Source organism: Rhineura floridana, chromosome 1 (genome assembly GCF_030035675.1).
Source record: "Rhineura floridana isolate rRhiFlo1 chromosome 1, rRhiFlo1.hap2, whole genome shotgun sequence".
NCBI lineage: Eukaryota > Metazoa > Chordata > Lepidosauria > Squamata > Rhineuridae > Rhineura > Rhineura floridana.
This window is the reverse complement of record NC_084480.1, coordinates 212,875,147-212,891,022: the sequence shown is the minus strand read 5'-3', so window position 1 is coordinate 212,891,022 and position 15,876 is coordinate 212,875,147. Positions and strand designations below refer to the sequence as shown.

Below are 15,876 nucleotides of genomic sequence, written 5' to 3'. Positions count from 1 at the left end.
ATACGGGATTTTGTTTTAAGTGTAAAGCTAAAGTCATACACAAGAAAGATGGACAGACCCTTTCCCCCCCAAGATGAATATGGATACAATAAATATGGAGTTGTACATACTCAACCTGTACACACAAACTTTGCCCCACAGCCATAAAAATTTACATTAAACAGTGCAACATAATTTAATCATTTATTTCATTCGACATAAGATTTTAAATTTTTGTTTTACTTATGAAACACAAGTAACTACTTGGTTTTAATATACATATAATATATATATAATTTTGACAATCTGTACAGTTTTCTAAACATAAAATTCCAAAAAAAGGCACAATTGTCTATACAACATGTACAAAAAAAATGGCTGGAGCTGACAAAAAACAACAATTATTGGTCAAAAGTTCATGATTGCACAAAGATTAGTAATGAGTTTGTGTCAGAAAAAAATGTGCTTTTTAAGTAAAAGGGAGGTTTGCAAGGAAACCTGTAAGTCTTTAAAAAAACAAGAACAAACGCACACACGCACACACACACAACCCAATGTAAAACTAAAAAACCCTAGGTTTCTATTACAAGTCTGTCTTCATCATCACTGCTGCCATCGCTAAACTCCACAGTATTCTGCCTCTCGGGCAACCCTTTTCGCCGATATTCTTGTCTATCTAGAGAGACAGTCCGATGTGTGGGGCAATTGGATACAACGTCAGAATTCACCTTCATAGGAGGCTCTGATGCAGAAGCCTGTTCAACCTGAACAGAATTGCTATTGCACTTTGGTTTTGTATGACTCTTTGAGTCAGGCTTTTCAGTGTCCAGCTTACTCAGGCTATTGTGCCATCGGTACTTGCGTGAAGGATCAGACTCCAACAGATTTTCACTGCTGTACTGCTGGTCGGCAGGTATCACCTGAGAGGATTTAGCACTGGTGGTCAGAGCAGAATCATCATCAGCAACACTCAGAGGATCCTGATCTGGATGGATTTTGCAGGCCTTGTTGCTGGAAGCTGGTGTTTCAGGAATGCTGTGCCCATCTGCAGTCCCAGGGCTGACTGAAGGGATTAAAGTTGGCAGTGCTATGTTTAATATTTGCAGACCTGGAATGTGCGTCTGAGGGCTAGATTTGCTCTGAGGGGAAGGGTTTGTAGTCAACACTTGTAGCCCTACGGCATTTAGAGTTAATCCTGAAGGATGTATTTGCGGAGTGATGTGGGTGTTTGTCAGACCTAAGATGTTCACCGTCTCCATGCTCAGGGATGGAAGGGGCTGCAGGGTTGGTGCACTCAGGCTCTGGATACCTGGTACATTGATCTGGCCTATTGGGATACAAGGGACAACACTGTTCACTTCAGCAACACTGAGATGATTTGCAGTGTCTGACACTGCACAGGCTGGATCGCCAAGTGCATTTGTAGTTCTGTGGATCACACTAACAGCAGGAATAGTGAGTTGTACTGGCCCAGCCTGAATGGGCAGAAAAGTAGAGTACGTGGCCAAGCCAGCAGGTACCACATGGATTCCCCCCACCGGAATCATCCCATATGGGGTCTTGGTTTGTTGCTGTGAATGCAAAGGGAGGTGGCTGAACAGGTGAGTCTGAGAAGTGGCTGATTTCATGAGCTGTTGCTGATGTTCCTCATGCTTTTGCATTTCTGGAAAAGGTGAGGCCAGTGAAGGAACCACCATTGTAGTTTGTGTACTCTGGTCAACGGGTGGAGAAGGAAGTCTTGTAGAAGTTGTGCTCTAGCATTAAAAAAGAAAGAGAAAAAAACAAACCATCAATAAGATAAGAGCCAGTTCAACATTCACGAAAGTAATGTTTCTTAAAATCTGAGAGGAGCCAACCCAAAGCGAGTTGGGCATCTGCTAGAAAAACACTTCCCTCCTAGGACTGTGTGTTGATTTTTTTTTACTAATTGTGTTGAGGGTCCTGTGTTTTAGTTCCATTGTGGCTCTTCTGCTTTGAACATTTTGAAGCATTCCATGATCCTACCAGCCCAGATTACTTTCTTTATTGGAATAAGAAGTAGAGATGCCTTTGTTTCATGTTAAACACAAGACCAAAAAATCCTCTCCCTTTCTGCATCCCAACACAGCTCAAAACAGTCTTCTCTAAACAGATAGTTTGTTAATATTCTAATACTGTTGAACAAGTTACAAGACATCAACCAGGATGTGCTATTTCAGTGCATATAACCTCTAATGAGTCATATAGATCATGTGGATAAATAGTAGTGTTAAAAGTACTTCCAGATGGTATAGTTTTGCACACTCTTGTAGTATTTTGCATTGCTAGCTATGACAAAAGTCAAACTCTTTCTCCTTCTATTGCTAGCAATAAGAAAATCCTCCTTGCATGGGGCAAGACTGGCTAGATTGTGGTGTTTGTGTGTGTGTGTGTGTGTGTGTGTACTGCACATGGCTATATACATTTCTACAATAAGAAGTTATATGCCATCGCATATTCATTGGAAAAGTAACTAAAGAATAAATCCCATTAATTTCACTGTGTCAATGGACCATGGCTAATGCACTGAAATAATCATTAAATTCTAGTACAACTCATTTTCAAGTACTGGAAGTTTCACTGAAATCCTTCTATGTCAATGTGCTTAACAGCCAAGAATGCACTATTATTTGCCTCCCAACAATGAATTATGCGATGGGGTGGAGGATGTAGCTGTTCTGTTTGAAGCATGCATGTATTTATTATTTATAAATATATTTGTATACTGCTATTTCATTTAAAAACATCAAAGCAGTTACAAGTTTTAAAAAACCTATACAGTAAAAACCATTAAAAATACAGTAAAAACAGGGAACAACTATTGTAAAATGGCATCTTCTTAATTGCCTGCAAAAGCCTGGTGAAACAGAAAGATTTCAGCAGGTGTTTAAAAGTGAGAACAAAAGGTGCCTGCTGAATCTCTGTTGGCAGAGCACTCCGGAGAACTGGGCCGATGACACTGAAGGCTCAATTTTGTATTGATGCTAAATGAGCCTTGCCAACTCAGGGAATGACCAAAGCTGCTCCTACAGATGATCCCAGTGATCGAGCTGGGATGTAAGGGTTCAGTTGTTCTCTAAGATACCCTGGACCTAAGTTGTTAACGGCTGTGTAAATTAATACAAGAACCTTGAACCTGGCTTGGTAGTGGATGGACAGCCAGTGCAGATGTTTTAAAAATGGTGTCACATGTTGTTGGTCATGTGCCCCCATCAGCAGTCTGGCTAATGCATTTGTACCAGCTGAAGCTTCTGAACCAGGACCAAGGGCAGTCCCGCATACAGTGCAGTGCAGTAATCCAGCCTTGAGGTTACCAACGCATGGATTACAGAGGTCAGGCTATCCCAGTCCAGGAATGGCCATAGCTGATGAATCAGACAAAGCTGGTAAAAGCACTCCTAGCCACAGATGATACCTGGGCCTCTAGTGACAAAGATGAATCCAGGAGTATCCCTAAGCTACGGACTTGCTCCTTCAGAGAGAGCGCGATCCCATCCTGAACAGGTAACTTACGTACCTCCCATACATGAGAACTGCTACCCAAAGAGCCTCCATCTTCCCAGGATTCAAGCACAGTTTATTGACCCTCATCCAGTCCACTATAGCATACACCGATCCAGAGCATTCAGAACCTCAACGGATCCAGATGTTATGGAGAAAGAGAGCTTCGCCATTAGCACACTGCTGACACCTTGCTCCAAAACTCCTAAGGACCGCTCCCAACGGCTTCATATAGATGTTAAATAGCACTGCGGAACCACATAGCACAAGTGCCAGGGGACCAAGGAACGCTCACCCAGTGCTAATCTCTGGACACAGCCCTGAAGGTAAGAGAGGAACCACTGTAATACAGTGCCTCCAATACCCATCCCACTGAGTCGGTCCAGGAGGATACCATGGTCAAAGGTATCAAATGCCGCTGAGAGATCAAGCAGAAGTAGCAGGGTTCCACTTCCCCTGTCTCTCATGATAAACGTCATCCATCAGGGCAACCAAGGCTGATACTGTTCTGAAACCATGTTTGAATCCAGATTGTGATGGATCTAGATAATCAGTCTCATGCAGGAATACCTGCAGCTGCTCTACAACCACCTTCTCTGCCACCTTTGCCAAGAAAGGGGTGTGAGCTTCTGGTCTACAATTGGACTAGTGTGGGCTTTTAAAGAAGTGGATGCACCACCGCCTCTTTAAGGGCAGTGGGCATCGCATCATCACGCAAAGATGTGTTTACCACACCAGTGACCCATTCAGTCACCCCACTCTGGCTAGCTTTAATAAGCCAGGATGGACAAGGAACTAATGAGCAGGTGGTCGGGCACATGACTGCAAGCATCTAGTCCACATCATCAGGCTGCCTTAACTGGAATTGGTCCCAAAATACTGGGTTCGATGTTGCATTGGACATCTCAGCTGGAACTGCCACAATAACAATATGTTATTCTATCACTGGTTACATTCTATCAGTGGCTACTAGCCATGATGACTATGTTTAGCATCCACTGTCAGACGCAGTATGCCTCTAAATACCAGTTGCTGGGGATCTCAAGTGAGGAAAGCACTATTGTGCTCCTATCCTGCTTGCGAGTTTCCTATAGGCCTCTGGTTGGCCACTGTGAGAAAAGAATGCTGGGCGAGATGGGTCTTTGGCCTGATGCAACAGGGCTCTTATGTTTTTAGTTAATTCTAGATTTTGTGCAATTGGTGTGTAGACCATATATACCTAACACACCTGAACTGAATTATCCACTCACCTTTGAAGTTGCTGTAGTAATAACAGGAGCAGTAGAACTTCTGAATGCTTCTTCTGGGCAGTCTACATACATCTGATGGCATGGAGACCTGGGAATAGTCTCAGAGGAGATGGTAGGATCTGTGCTTGTAGCTCTGTCTTGTCCATTTCCTTCATTTGCTTCTCTCAGAACAGCTGCAACTAGTGGCCCTGAGCTCCTGCAGTCTGACTGCACCGTACTAAGTACCGTCATCTTTGTGAGAAGTGCTTTTGGCAGCCCATCCATAGAGTCTGTGTGAACCCCACCAAAACAATCTGCAATTCTGATTTCTTCATCAGCACTTGAGATCTCCTGAGAAATGTTTCTAGATGGATGATGTTGCGGACTGGCTGAAACTGAGGGAGTGGCAGATATAACTGATTCAGCTTGGCTGTCTTCGTCATCGTCTTCATTATCATTGTCATCCTCATCTGGCCCCTCTGAATCCTCTGCATCAAATCCAGACCGATCATAACCCAGCTGCTGCTTTTCACCTAGGAGAGGGCAAAATAAAATGCAAATATTACAGCGTTTAGACAGGATTTTATGTAACTTTGCTGCCTTTATTACTTTTTTAGAACAGATTAGAGGCAAGTAGTATTTTTTCATTTTATAGCACACAAGGAATACATGAGAGATTACTGTGCATCTCTTGCTACATCACATTTAATTTTCCCTTTCAAATATTTGCTTCTTACTGGTACTTAGAATCATAGAGTTGGAAGGAACTCAAAAGGTCATCAACCCCCAGCTGATGAAAGAAATCTGCTGCTATCACATCTTTATTATGTGGCTTTCCACCCTCTGCTTAAAAGCCTCTGTCTGTTCCACTGTTGAACAGCTCATTACCATTAAGAAGGTCTTCCTAATGTTTAGTCAAAATTCCTTTTACTGTAATGGGAACTTCTTGGTTCACTACCTAATTCTCTGGAGCAACGGAAAACAAACTAATTCCATCATATATTTGGTTGGGGACTGCATATTCAAATGCTTGTAAACATCAGCTCCCCACATGTGGAAAGCTAGCATGTCAGAGAAGGGTTATAGTTTAACTTTTTGTGATGTAATGGCTATATATAGATTCTTTTTTAACATGGGGGAGTGGGGGAAGAATTCAAACATGTGACACTCCTCCTCTGACCAGAATAGAGTATTCCAGGAATGACTGGATAATGATAGCAGGATAATGCAATTTCTGCATGTTTTAATCCACGGCTCTTCAACCAGTGGGTCAGAACCCACAGATGAGTTGCAAGGCCAATCCAGGTGGGTTGCCACAAAGCTGCTGCCTCTATGTTGGGACTCCAGCTCAGGCTGATCAAACCAAAGGAGCACTACATACGGTGTCTGGGCTAGGATGCATTATTCTGATGAGACACTCATTTTATCAATTTCCATTAATGCTGTAATGGGGCAGGAGAAAGGCACAAGCCTTTTTTTGGTAAGATATCTGTATCTGGCCAACCATATGCTCCACCTTCTTATAGCTATGCGTCTAGTGAGGAAGCTCTATATGGAGCACGGGCACTCTGTACACTTTCTAGTCTATTTCCTTGGCTTTCTAGACTTCTCTCAGAATAGATGTTATGCTATACATCAGAATAGACGTATGGATAGAATAGAATGCAGAATAGACGAGAATGCTGAAGTGTCAGCTGCAGTGGGATAGCTCGGTTGCCGAGCTGGGGGCCCAGGCAGTGACAGCAGGAGTCTGGTAGCTAGAGGAAGTGAGAGATGGAGGAAGCAGGGATGCCACATCATTCTCATCCCACTCTCTGCAATCTGAAATAGGGCTGGATCAGGATAAAAGAGGGGGATCCATTTATGGGTCTCCCTGTACAGTCGTCACATTCCTAATGCCTCAAGTGGCCCCGCTGCCATTTCCCTCCTCCCTGCTCCACATATTGCCTCCTCCCATTACAGAATATCTATTGAGGCCACATGCCCACTTCAGCCAGCCACAAAACAGCACTTTGCTCTTCAGCTCATATACTGAAGCTACAAGGGAAGAAAGCTGTGCTGAGCTGGAGGGAGGGACGGTAGATTTTAGTGCATGGAGGAAAGTGGAGAGGGAACCGTAGCTGTTTCTGGTCTGAACATGGAAGTGCAATGGAATGGCTCTGAACGTCTACAGGAAAGGTAACAACGGCAGGTGAATGAAAGTAGAGGAATGTGAGAGGAAGAAAAGATTGAAATGTGTGAAGGTAAAGAAAAGATGGAAGATGTCAGCAGAGAAGAAAAGGCAAAAGGCAGTTTGTGATAGAGAATTGAAAGAAGGTGAGACAAGGGACAGCGTGGCAACAGAGAAAGTACTGAGAAAGCAAGAAAGAGGCAAAGAAAAGGCAGCAAGTGAGAAGAGAGAAAAGCAAAGGGAAGAGAGGTGACAGAGGACAAAAAGAACAAACATGCCCAGGTGTCCCACTGAAATTACCTCAAAAGACTTCTGAGTCTTCTGGCTAAGTGTAAAAATCACTGAATTTCATTTAGTAGCAATGCTAAGGTAACACTATGGGTGGCATTCAATGCTAGTCCTATTCAGAGTGGACCCACTGAAGTTAATAGACATGATTAACTTAGGTTCATTAATTTCAGTGGGTCTGCTCTGAGTAACTTAGTTGAATACAACCCAATGGACATTGCTCTGTCAATTGCCGTTTTAAGATTAATAATGTTCATTATTAACACTATTAAATATCAAATGTGAAAGTGGGACTCATGTTGGAGGTTGGGAATCAGATATGGGTCTTGGGTCTGGACCAGCTGAAGACCACTATAATCCAACAACAGCTTGCAGATTCACTACAGCTCTATTTATATGTCAGGCATTGGCACGGTGATTGAGGACACACCTTTAGCCCCCCGTGTCACATCTGCTTCCTAGAAGAACCACATGGTTGCTGTCCATGACTCTCTGCTGTAAGGAAAACCTCAGCCCACAATATTCTGCTTGCCTGCAGGGGCTCCATGTGCAGAGCCACTAAATGAAAGCAGGAGCTCATGGTTTGAGGTTTCCTTGCAGACAGCCACATGCAGCCACACAATTTGACCATGAAGCAGATGCCAGGTGAGGGGCAGGGTTAAAAGTGTGCCCCCAATTCCCAGTCAGTCCTCACATCCATAGACCTAAATACTGGGGCACTGCCTCCCCTTTTGAGGGGATAAAACCTGCTGAATTTCATAATAGCTGCAGTGAGTCTTCCAGAAGGGCAGCCTTTACAGGTCTTATCAACTCAGGTTACTGTGCCTGCAGATCTCATTCTGTCAAAAGGAGAACAGCTATAGCCATTTTTACAGAACAAAACCTTGTTCCTCCTCAAGGCAGACTCAGACTCCAGGCTGAACTGGACAATCCCAGAGTGCCTTGGGCCAAGATGGTCTGTTTCCTGAAACACCAAATAGGGGTCTGAACTAAACTTTGTGGCAGGTGCACACCCCTACTAGATATACACGCATGTATTTGTGAAGATGATTTTTGCACACATCACCTCTTCCTCTTGTGTGGTTGGAAGAAGGGCTTCTGTAGCATTTAGTTTCACTTTGAACAAATCATGGCTTGTCATTATGTATGAATGAGAGATCATGGTTTAAAACAAACTTTAGATAGTTAAACAGGCCAGCTTCATAACCCATGTTTTTGTGTCTGTATTTGTATCTTCATTTGCTCAAGTATCTGAAATGTAAGGAACCTCTTACAATCTACTGTTGTTAACAGAAAAATTATTAAGGAAAGTAAACTGAAAACTTTGATTACATAGCAGAGTCATTAATTTGTGCTTTCTTGCCAAAAGGCCAATACTTGTGGTGCTATGGTTAAACACTTTTAAAGCCTTATAGATTTCAAGTGGGAAGAGAATTAAGCATACTTTTCAATGATTACTTTTCTCCCTTATAGCTCTTTAAATTAAAACCTCTCTTTATCAAGAGAAACAGAACCCTAAATACCTTAATTCAAGGTGTAAGTTCTTACAGATCCCTTTTCACAGGTATTCAGGAAACACTCATAAATCTATTCTAGTGACATCTGAAACAGAAATGGACTGCTTTCAAGCCGATCCTGACTTACGGCAACCCTATGAATAGGGTTTTCATGGGAAGCGGTCTTCAGAGAGGGTTTACCATTGCCTCCCTCTGAGGCTAAGAGGCAGTGACTGGCCCAAGGTCACCCAGTGAGCTTCATGGCTGTGTGGAGATTTGCTAGAGGCCATAAATATGGGTATTCAACTGGGGGAAGGGCTTTAGGTTATTTTTAAGTTGATTTTCTCCAGGTGTTGGAAATTACAAGATGTAACATATTCCATCTAAATTGCTTGTCATCTACATTACACCATGGACTGTATTCAATAGACCATCAATGCATAAATACAGCAACAATCCACTATCACAAGACGCATGGTAGCTAGGGGAAAAACAAGAAGCAATGATAAAATACTGCAGTTTGAATGCGCTAAGAGAAAAATTAAATTATAACAGATGATCAAGCTGTGGGGAAAGACGTATGGATCCTGCACAACTTAGAAACTATTTATTGTCTATAAACCAAATTCTGAATCATCTGAAATGACCTTTACATATTACTATTTATATCAGTCATGAGAATTTGGAAAACTTGCTTGCCGCCCTGGGCTCCTGCTGGGAGGAAGGGTGGGATATAAATTAAATAATAAATAAATAAAACAAAAGTAATCCTTTAAATGCACTACTATTGAGAAGCAGTAAGATGTGAAGCTCTTGTCTTGCTGCAGGTGTTTCTACTAATGTCTGTAATAAGCTGCTAATAATGACGCTGGAAGAATTCTAAGCCTTTTCTCCTCTTCTCACTGTCAAAATATCCCTTAGAACAGAGCTAAAAGCACTCTTTTAACACTATCAACAAAACATTAACCACTTTTGTTAAGAGTTGGCAGAGACTGACAAATGCATTTGTGTTCAAGATATGGTATACAAATGGATAAAGCAAATGGTACAGTGCAGTGTATATACGTATGTGTGTGTGTAGTATTTTCCAACCATTGTGATGGAGCTTGCTAAACTTTATTCTTTATAAGCCTATTTGCATATCTCAATAAATTGTGGCATATTATTTATTTTACAATGCCACTGTAGTGGAAATGAAACTTTAAAAATGCAATTACCTTCATTTTACATAGCCATTAAAACACAAAATTACTTATGGAATACTGAAAAACAAATGTGCAGCTACTGAAAATTATTTCATTCTGTTTTGGTAAAAACAGGGCCACTGCAAAACAGGAAAAGTACAATGGAAAAAAATAAAAAGAAGGTTCAGGTAATGAAATAGTAGAAATTAACAAACCCATGCTTACACTCCATTTACCCAGCCAAATACAAGTGACAAGTCAAGAATCATCACTGTATATTCTCTCTCTCTCTCCCCCCCCCATGTCAGTAGTCAATTATATAAAATATTGGACCAGTTTTTCTCAACCAACTCCCATTAGCACCAGCTACCATGGCCACTGGTCAAGGATGGTGAGAACTGTAGTCCAAGAACATTTTGGAGGGTTCCAGGCTATGGACGGCTGATTTAGACCATGAGCTTATGGATAAGAACCTGGGCTTTTTTTTAATGTTTAGTATAACAGATTTATTTATAAGTAAGTGGTGACAATGATTTCCAGAAGAACGAGTCAGAGGAACTGTTTAGCACAGCAGCAATAAGATTACCACCAGTAATAATGTCACCAATTTTGGACACTTTTATGGGAGTTGCTAGAGGTGGTGTAACACCAAATTTAATTGACTGTTGCTGCCCTGGGCTCCTTTTGGAGGAAGGGTGGGTTATACATTTAATAATAAATGAAATAAAAAAGTTGACATTTCTTCATAACCAATAGTAGAAACATCTGTCATGGGATGATTTTTCCATGGATCACATTAAGTTTTCAAACTAGGCCTTTCAGATTCATGGAATGGATCACTTTACAGCCATATCTATTCTAGAGACCCGTTTTGGTAATACAACAGTCTTTTCTTTGATATATATTTTCATGTGGTCATAACTGAACATACATCATACTGGCTATTTATTTCTGTTCTTTATTGCATCACAGACTAATACTGACATCTGCTGGGGAAGCCCAGACCGGAAAAACCTAAAAGCCCCAGAGATTAACTTTGATGTTTGCCTTGAAATGACAGGGAGTAAAGGGCTTCCTAGCTCTCAAATTCGTTTTTGTAAAAGGTTTAAAGAGTTGTTCAAATTACTCCCTGCTGGCTGCTACAGGCCTCCGTGGAGGCCTGCGCTGAACAAACTATGTCCTTACTTTCCTCTGACACTGACTGCGGATAGAAGTTGGCAAATACAGAAGATCTCTCCACATGGTGGGGAACTGCAGCATCCACCATATCACAGGCTTCTGCTGAAGCTACAAATAACTTGATGATGTACTGCTAGTTCTCTATTGATTCTTAAGAGTGTATTTGTGCAACATTATCTTGCAAATAAATAAGTAATAATGAGAAATTATATATATATATGTATTTAGGATCATAATAATCTGCTAATTTAAAAGTACACTTTGCTCATAATAATAATAATATTACTAGTCAAATAACAGTCAATAATAACTAGTCAAAAGACTAGTTAGAGGTTAACGTCCTTTTACGAGCCCACCATTGTTGCCTCTCATTGCCAGCAACTTCTCCCCACAGGCCTGTGCACCCACTGACAACTCTTATAATCTGAACCCTCTTTATATGTGCTACTGACTGCCTTCCCACATGAGCTTACACGACCAATACAACTGTCTTTGTATCCTGTCAGCCACATGCTACCATCATCCAGTTCTCCTCCACTGGCCACAGGATCCATTCCAGATCCTTCTCAGCTAAAATGTTGGAAAACAGCAGGTTCCACATTTTCCATGTTCCTGTGCTGACAATTTCAGTACATGGGAGGCCAATGTTGAGGCATGATATAGCAGAAGTTCTTGGAAGGTCAAACTATTTACCCTACTAAGGGCATTGCCTCCTAAGCCTGAAAAGAAGTCCCAGGAATCTGTAAAGGTAGGCCAGAATGGAGACCCTAAAAAGCCAGCTAAGTGTCCTGGGTCCTATGTTTGACAGCTCTGTCCTAAACATTAGGAAACAAGTTTCACTGATTGATAAGTGACCTTAAGTTGTGATCCTAACTTACTTACATAGAAGAATGTTGAGTTCTATGAAACATGACTTTTCCCCAAATGCATGTACTTAGGACTGGGGTGTTAGTTACCCAATTAAGAGGAATGCACAATGAAAACTTTGGCGATACTGTGAAAAATGATATCCCTAAGCTGAAGTATGTCACACTGAACGGTTCACCTGGTCTGATAGCTTAGTTCAGAAGTCAGCATTCCAAACATAGTAGCTCTGTATTTTGGTGGAAAGGGCATCCTTTGGATCAGCAGATGAAAGATGCAAGAGGGATTTAGAACACAAAAGGTGAAACTAAGTAGTATTCACCAATACCCAAATGATGGCAAATTCAAAAAGAAACAAAGAACACTGCCATAGTCCACCCAGCCCTGTTGCCATAAATCTCCCAATCCTACAGTATGCAAGCCTCACAGAAATAAATGGAGGCTGTACAGTAGTGGCGTTAGAAGGTCTTCTCATGAATGCACTCAACACTCTGTATTTGCCCCCTTCTGCCAACTCTCTCCTGCAAACTTGCATTCAAATACTGTGCAACCTGCCAAGTTTAGAATTCAAGTTATTACACTGCCTTAGGGTGTATGAAAATCAAACAATAGAAATTTGAGTGTGTTGGAGACAAGTTGATATGGCTGTTTTAATTTCTCTTCTGGCTTTAACCACAGTCTTTTCCTGTCCATATATTGCTAATGGATTTGAACTAGGGAAAGGAGCTACTAAAGAGTTTTATGTATCAGTAGATATGAATGGAGCAATATTATTAATGAATTCATCGACTATGCCGATGAAGGACTGCAGGAGATATAAAAGCTTCCAGGATATTTTAAACTATAATTGGTTTAAGAAGAATACTGGCTGCAATCCAGAGAATTGCATGTGCAGCAGAATCAGACTGTTGGCTGTGAACAAAAAACCACAACAGCAAAAAGCCATTGCATAACATACAACAGGAAAAACTCTAGCGGTGATCAATTATTACGACCACTGTATTTAGCTATGCTACATCTAGCAGCTTTGTCAGACTAAATTAAAAACAGAAAGCCTGCTGAAAACATGCTACATTTTAGCTCATTAGTCTAAACTGATTGAGAAGTTCTTCTAGACATAGAATTTTTCAATATTTTGTGCACTGTTTGTGAAATGACCTTTCCTCCAACATGAGTCTTGCCATCATTGTATCTCTTTCACAATCAGACAAGATGCAGCTCTTTATCAAGGTCTTTGGTTGGGTTGTGCCTTCTCTCCTGCTACACTGCTGTTTTGTTAACTTTAGTTTTTTAAATAATTATTTTAATATAATTTGTACTTGTTTTAATTAGTATTTTTGTAACCCCTCCTGTGACCATTTAGCGATGGATGGTCTGTAATTACAAACAAATATTGCATGCCCTCCAATATTTACATATCCTCAAGAATAAACTTGAGAGAAGCCAGCATTTCCCCCCTTTAAATCTGCATAAGGTAGACGTCCCCTTGTGGGTTATGCAAGTGCCTGTTTGGATCCTCTTAAGAATGCATTGCTTCTATTGTTTTCAAAGTAAGAGTTTTTAACTATTTTAACTATTTTTAACTGCAGTTATTGTAGAAACACCATAGCCAAAGAGGAACAACTGCTTGCCCCTGAAACCTTGGGAGGCAGCAGTACACGTGCACAACTATTTCTCCAAATATGTTACACTAAGTACCCAAACAATTTTTTGAACTCTAGGGAGTTCACTTGCAGTCTGATACTTCTTTAGGGTATCTGTTGCATCAAGCGGAGTATATTATTATTGACGATTTACAATTTCTAAATCTAAATAAATGCCCAGTGATCAGTACTGCAAAAATCCAACTGACCTAACAAAACCATTCAAATATTTGGAAAGTATTACCTCATGGCCCTTTATTCTTTTGTGTACATACTGAGAATGAAACAAAAAATGTTAAAAAGTGACAGACATTCATGACAATGACATTATTGCTGCTCTTGGGAATAGAAGTGTCCAGTGCTGGTCTTGCACTGTCCGATACACTGTGCTGCACTCTCTTCTTTCCTCTTCAAGTTCTACATTCCACACACACACCCCTCCCTCCCAGTTACCTGGTTCTGTTATTGTTGTTGGCTTACTTGTGCTGGACATCATAAATGAAGGGCCCATAAATTAAGTTGTCCCTGGAAAACTGGTAGAAAGTATTATTAAAGCCAGATTAACTAAGCACATAGAAGAACAAGCCTTGCTGAAGCAGAGCCAGCATGGCTTCTGCAAGGGAAAGTCCTGTCTCAGTAACCTATTAGAATTCTTTGAGAGTGTCAACAAGCATATAGATAGAGGTGATCCAGTGGACATAGTGTACTTAGACTTTCAAAAAGCATTTGACAAGGTACCTCACCAAAGGCTTCTGAGGAAGCTTAGCAGTCATGGAATAAGAGGAGAGGTCCTCTTCTGGAGAAGGAATTGCTTAAGAAGCAGAAAGCAGAGAGTAGGAATAAACGGACAGTTCTCCCAATGGAGGGCTGTAGAAAGTGGAGTCCCTCAAGGATCGGTATTGGGACCTGTACTTTTCAACTTGTTCATTAATGACCTAGAATTAGGAGTGAGCAGTGAAGTGGCCAAGTTTGCTGACGACACTAAATTGTTCAGGGTTGTTAAAACAAAAAGGGATTGCGAAGAGCTCCAAAAAGACCTCTCCAAACTGAGTGAATGGGCGGAAAAATGGCAAATGCAATTCAATATAAACAAGTGTAAAATTATGCATATTGGAGCAAAAAATCTGAATTTCACATATACGATCATGGGGTCTGAACTGGCGGTGACCGACCAGGAGAGAGACCTCGGGGTTGTAGTGGACAGCACGATGAAAATGTCGACCCAGTGTGCGGCAGCTGTGAAAGAGGCAAATTCCATGCTAGGGATAATTTGGAAAGGTATTGAAAATAAAACAGCCGATACCATAATGCTGTTGTATAAATCTATGGTGCAGCCGCATTTGGAATACTGTGTACAGTTCTGGTCGCCTCATCTCAAAAAGGATATTATAGAGTTGGAAAAGGTTCAGAAGAGGGCAACCAGAATGATCAAGGGGATGGAGCGACTCCCTTATGAGGAAAGGTTGCAGCATTTGGGGCTTTTTAGTTTAGAGAAAAGGCGGGTCAGAGGAGACATGATAGAAGTGTATAAAATTATGCATGGCATTGAGAAAGTGGATAGAGAAAAGTTCTTCTCCCTCTCTCATAATACTAGAACTTGTGGACATTCAAAGAAGCTGAATGTTGGAAGATTCAGGACAGACAAAAGGAAGTACTTCTTTACTCAGCGCATAGTTAAACTATGGAATTTGCTCCCACAAGATGCAGTAATGGCCACCAGCTTGGACGGCTTTAAAAGAAGATTAGACAAATTCATGGAGGACAGGGCTATCAATGGCTACTAGCCATGATGGCTGTGCTGTGCCACCCTAGTCAGAGGCAGCATGCTTCTGAAAACCAGTTGCTGGAAGCCTCAGGAGGGGAGAGTATTCTTGCACTCGGGTCCTGCTTGCGGGCTTCCCCCAGGCACCTGGTTGGCCACTGTGAGTACAGGATGCTGGACTAGATGGGCCACTGGCCTGATCCAGCAGGCTCTTCTTATGTTCTTAAGAATGTTGTTGTCAAATTACGAAGCATTACCGTTGCCTTATTCCTTCTACCAATAAAACACAAATTCAATTTGCACGGTAAAGGGTAAAAATAACTGAGTGCACTATAAAGTTATACCAAGTGACAGAACCAAGTCACCCCTCTCCCATCTTTAAAAATTGAATTCAGGTTGATTCATTTACTCTGCTATTGGCTGCCAAGTAGGAGAAAGAACATTAATCTTTTACCCTCTCTGCCTCTTTCAATAGCATTCACCACTTTGTCTTTCCAGCTCCTCCACAATTCAATAAACTATTTAACATAAATCAGAAAAATATTCAAGGAGGAGGAAAAATA

General features: G+C 41.3%; 1 protein-coding gene across 8 annotated transcripts in view; it reads right to left on the bottom strand.

Annotated features, from left to right (window-relative positions):
• The window catches only part of HIVEP1 (HIVEP zinc finger 1), a 163,055-nt gene continuing 147,179 nt past the window's right edge, over nucleotides 1–15,876 (bottom strand). For all 8 annotated transcript variants that reach the window (XM_061592031.1, XM_061592024.1, XM_061592071.1 and 5 more), the window contains exons 8-9: nucleotides 4,749–5,260; nucleotides 1–1,733 (exon numbers count right to left, since the gene is read on the bottom strand). In XM_061592031.1, the coding sequence (XP_061448015.1) occupies nucleotides 552–1,733; nucleotides 4,749–5,260 (1,694 nt within the window). In that variant the 3' untranslated portion in view covers nucleotides 1–551. The remainder of the gene's footprint in view (nucleotides 1,734–4,748; nucleotides 5,261–15,876) is intronic.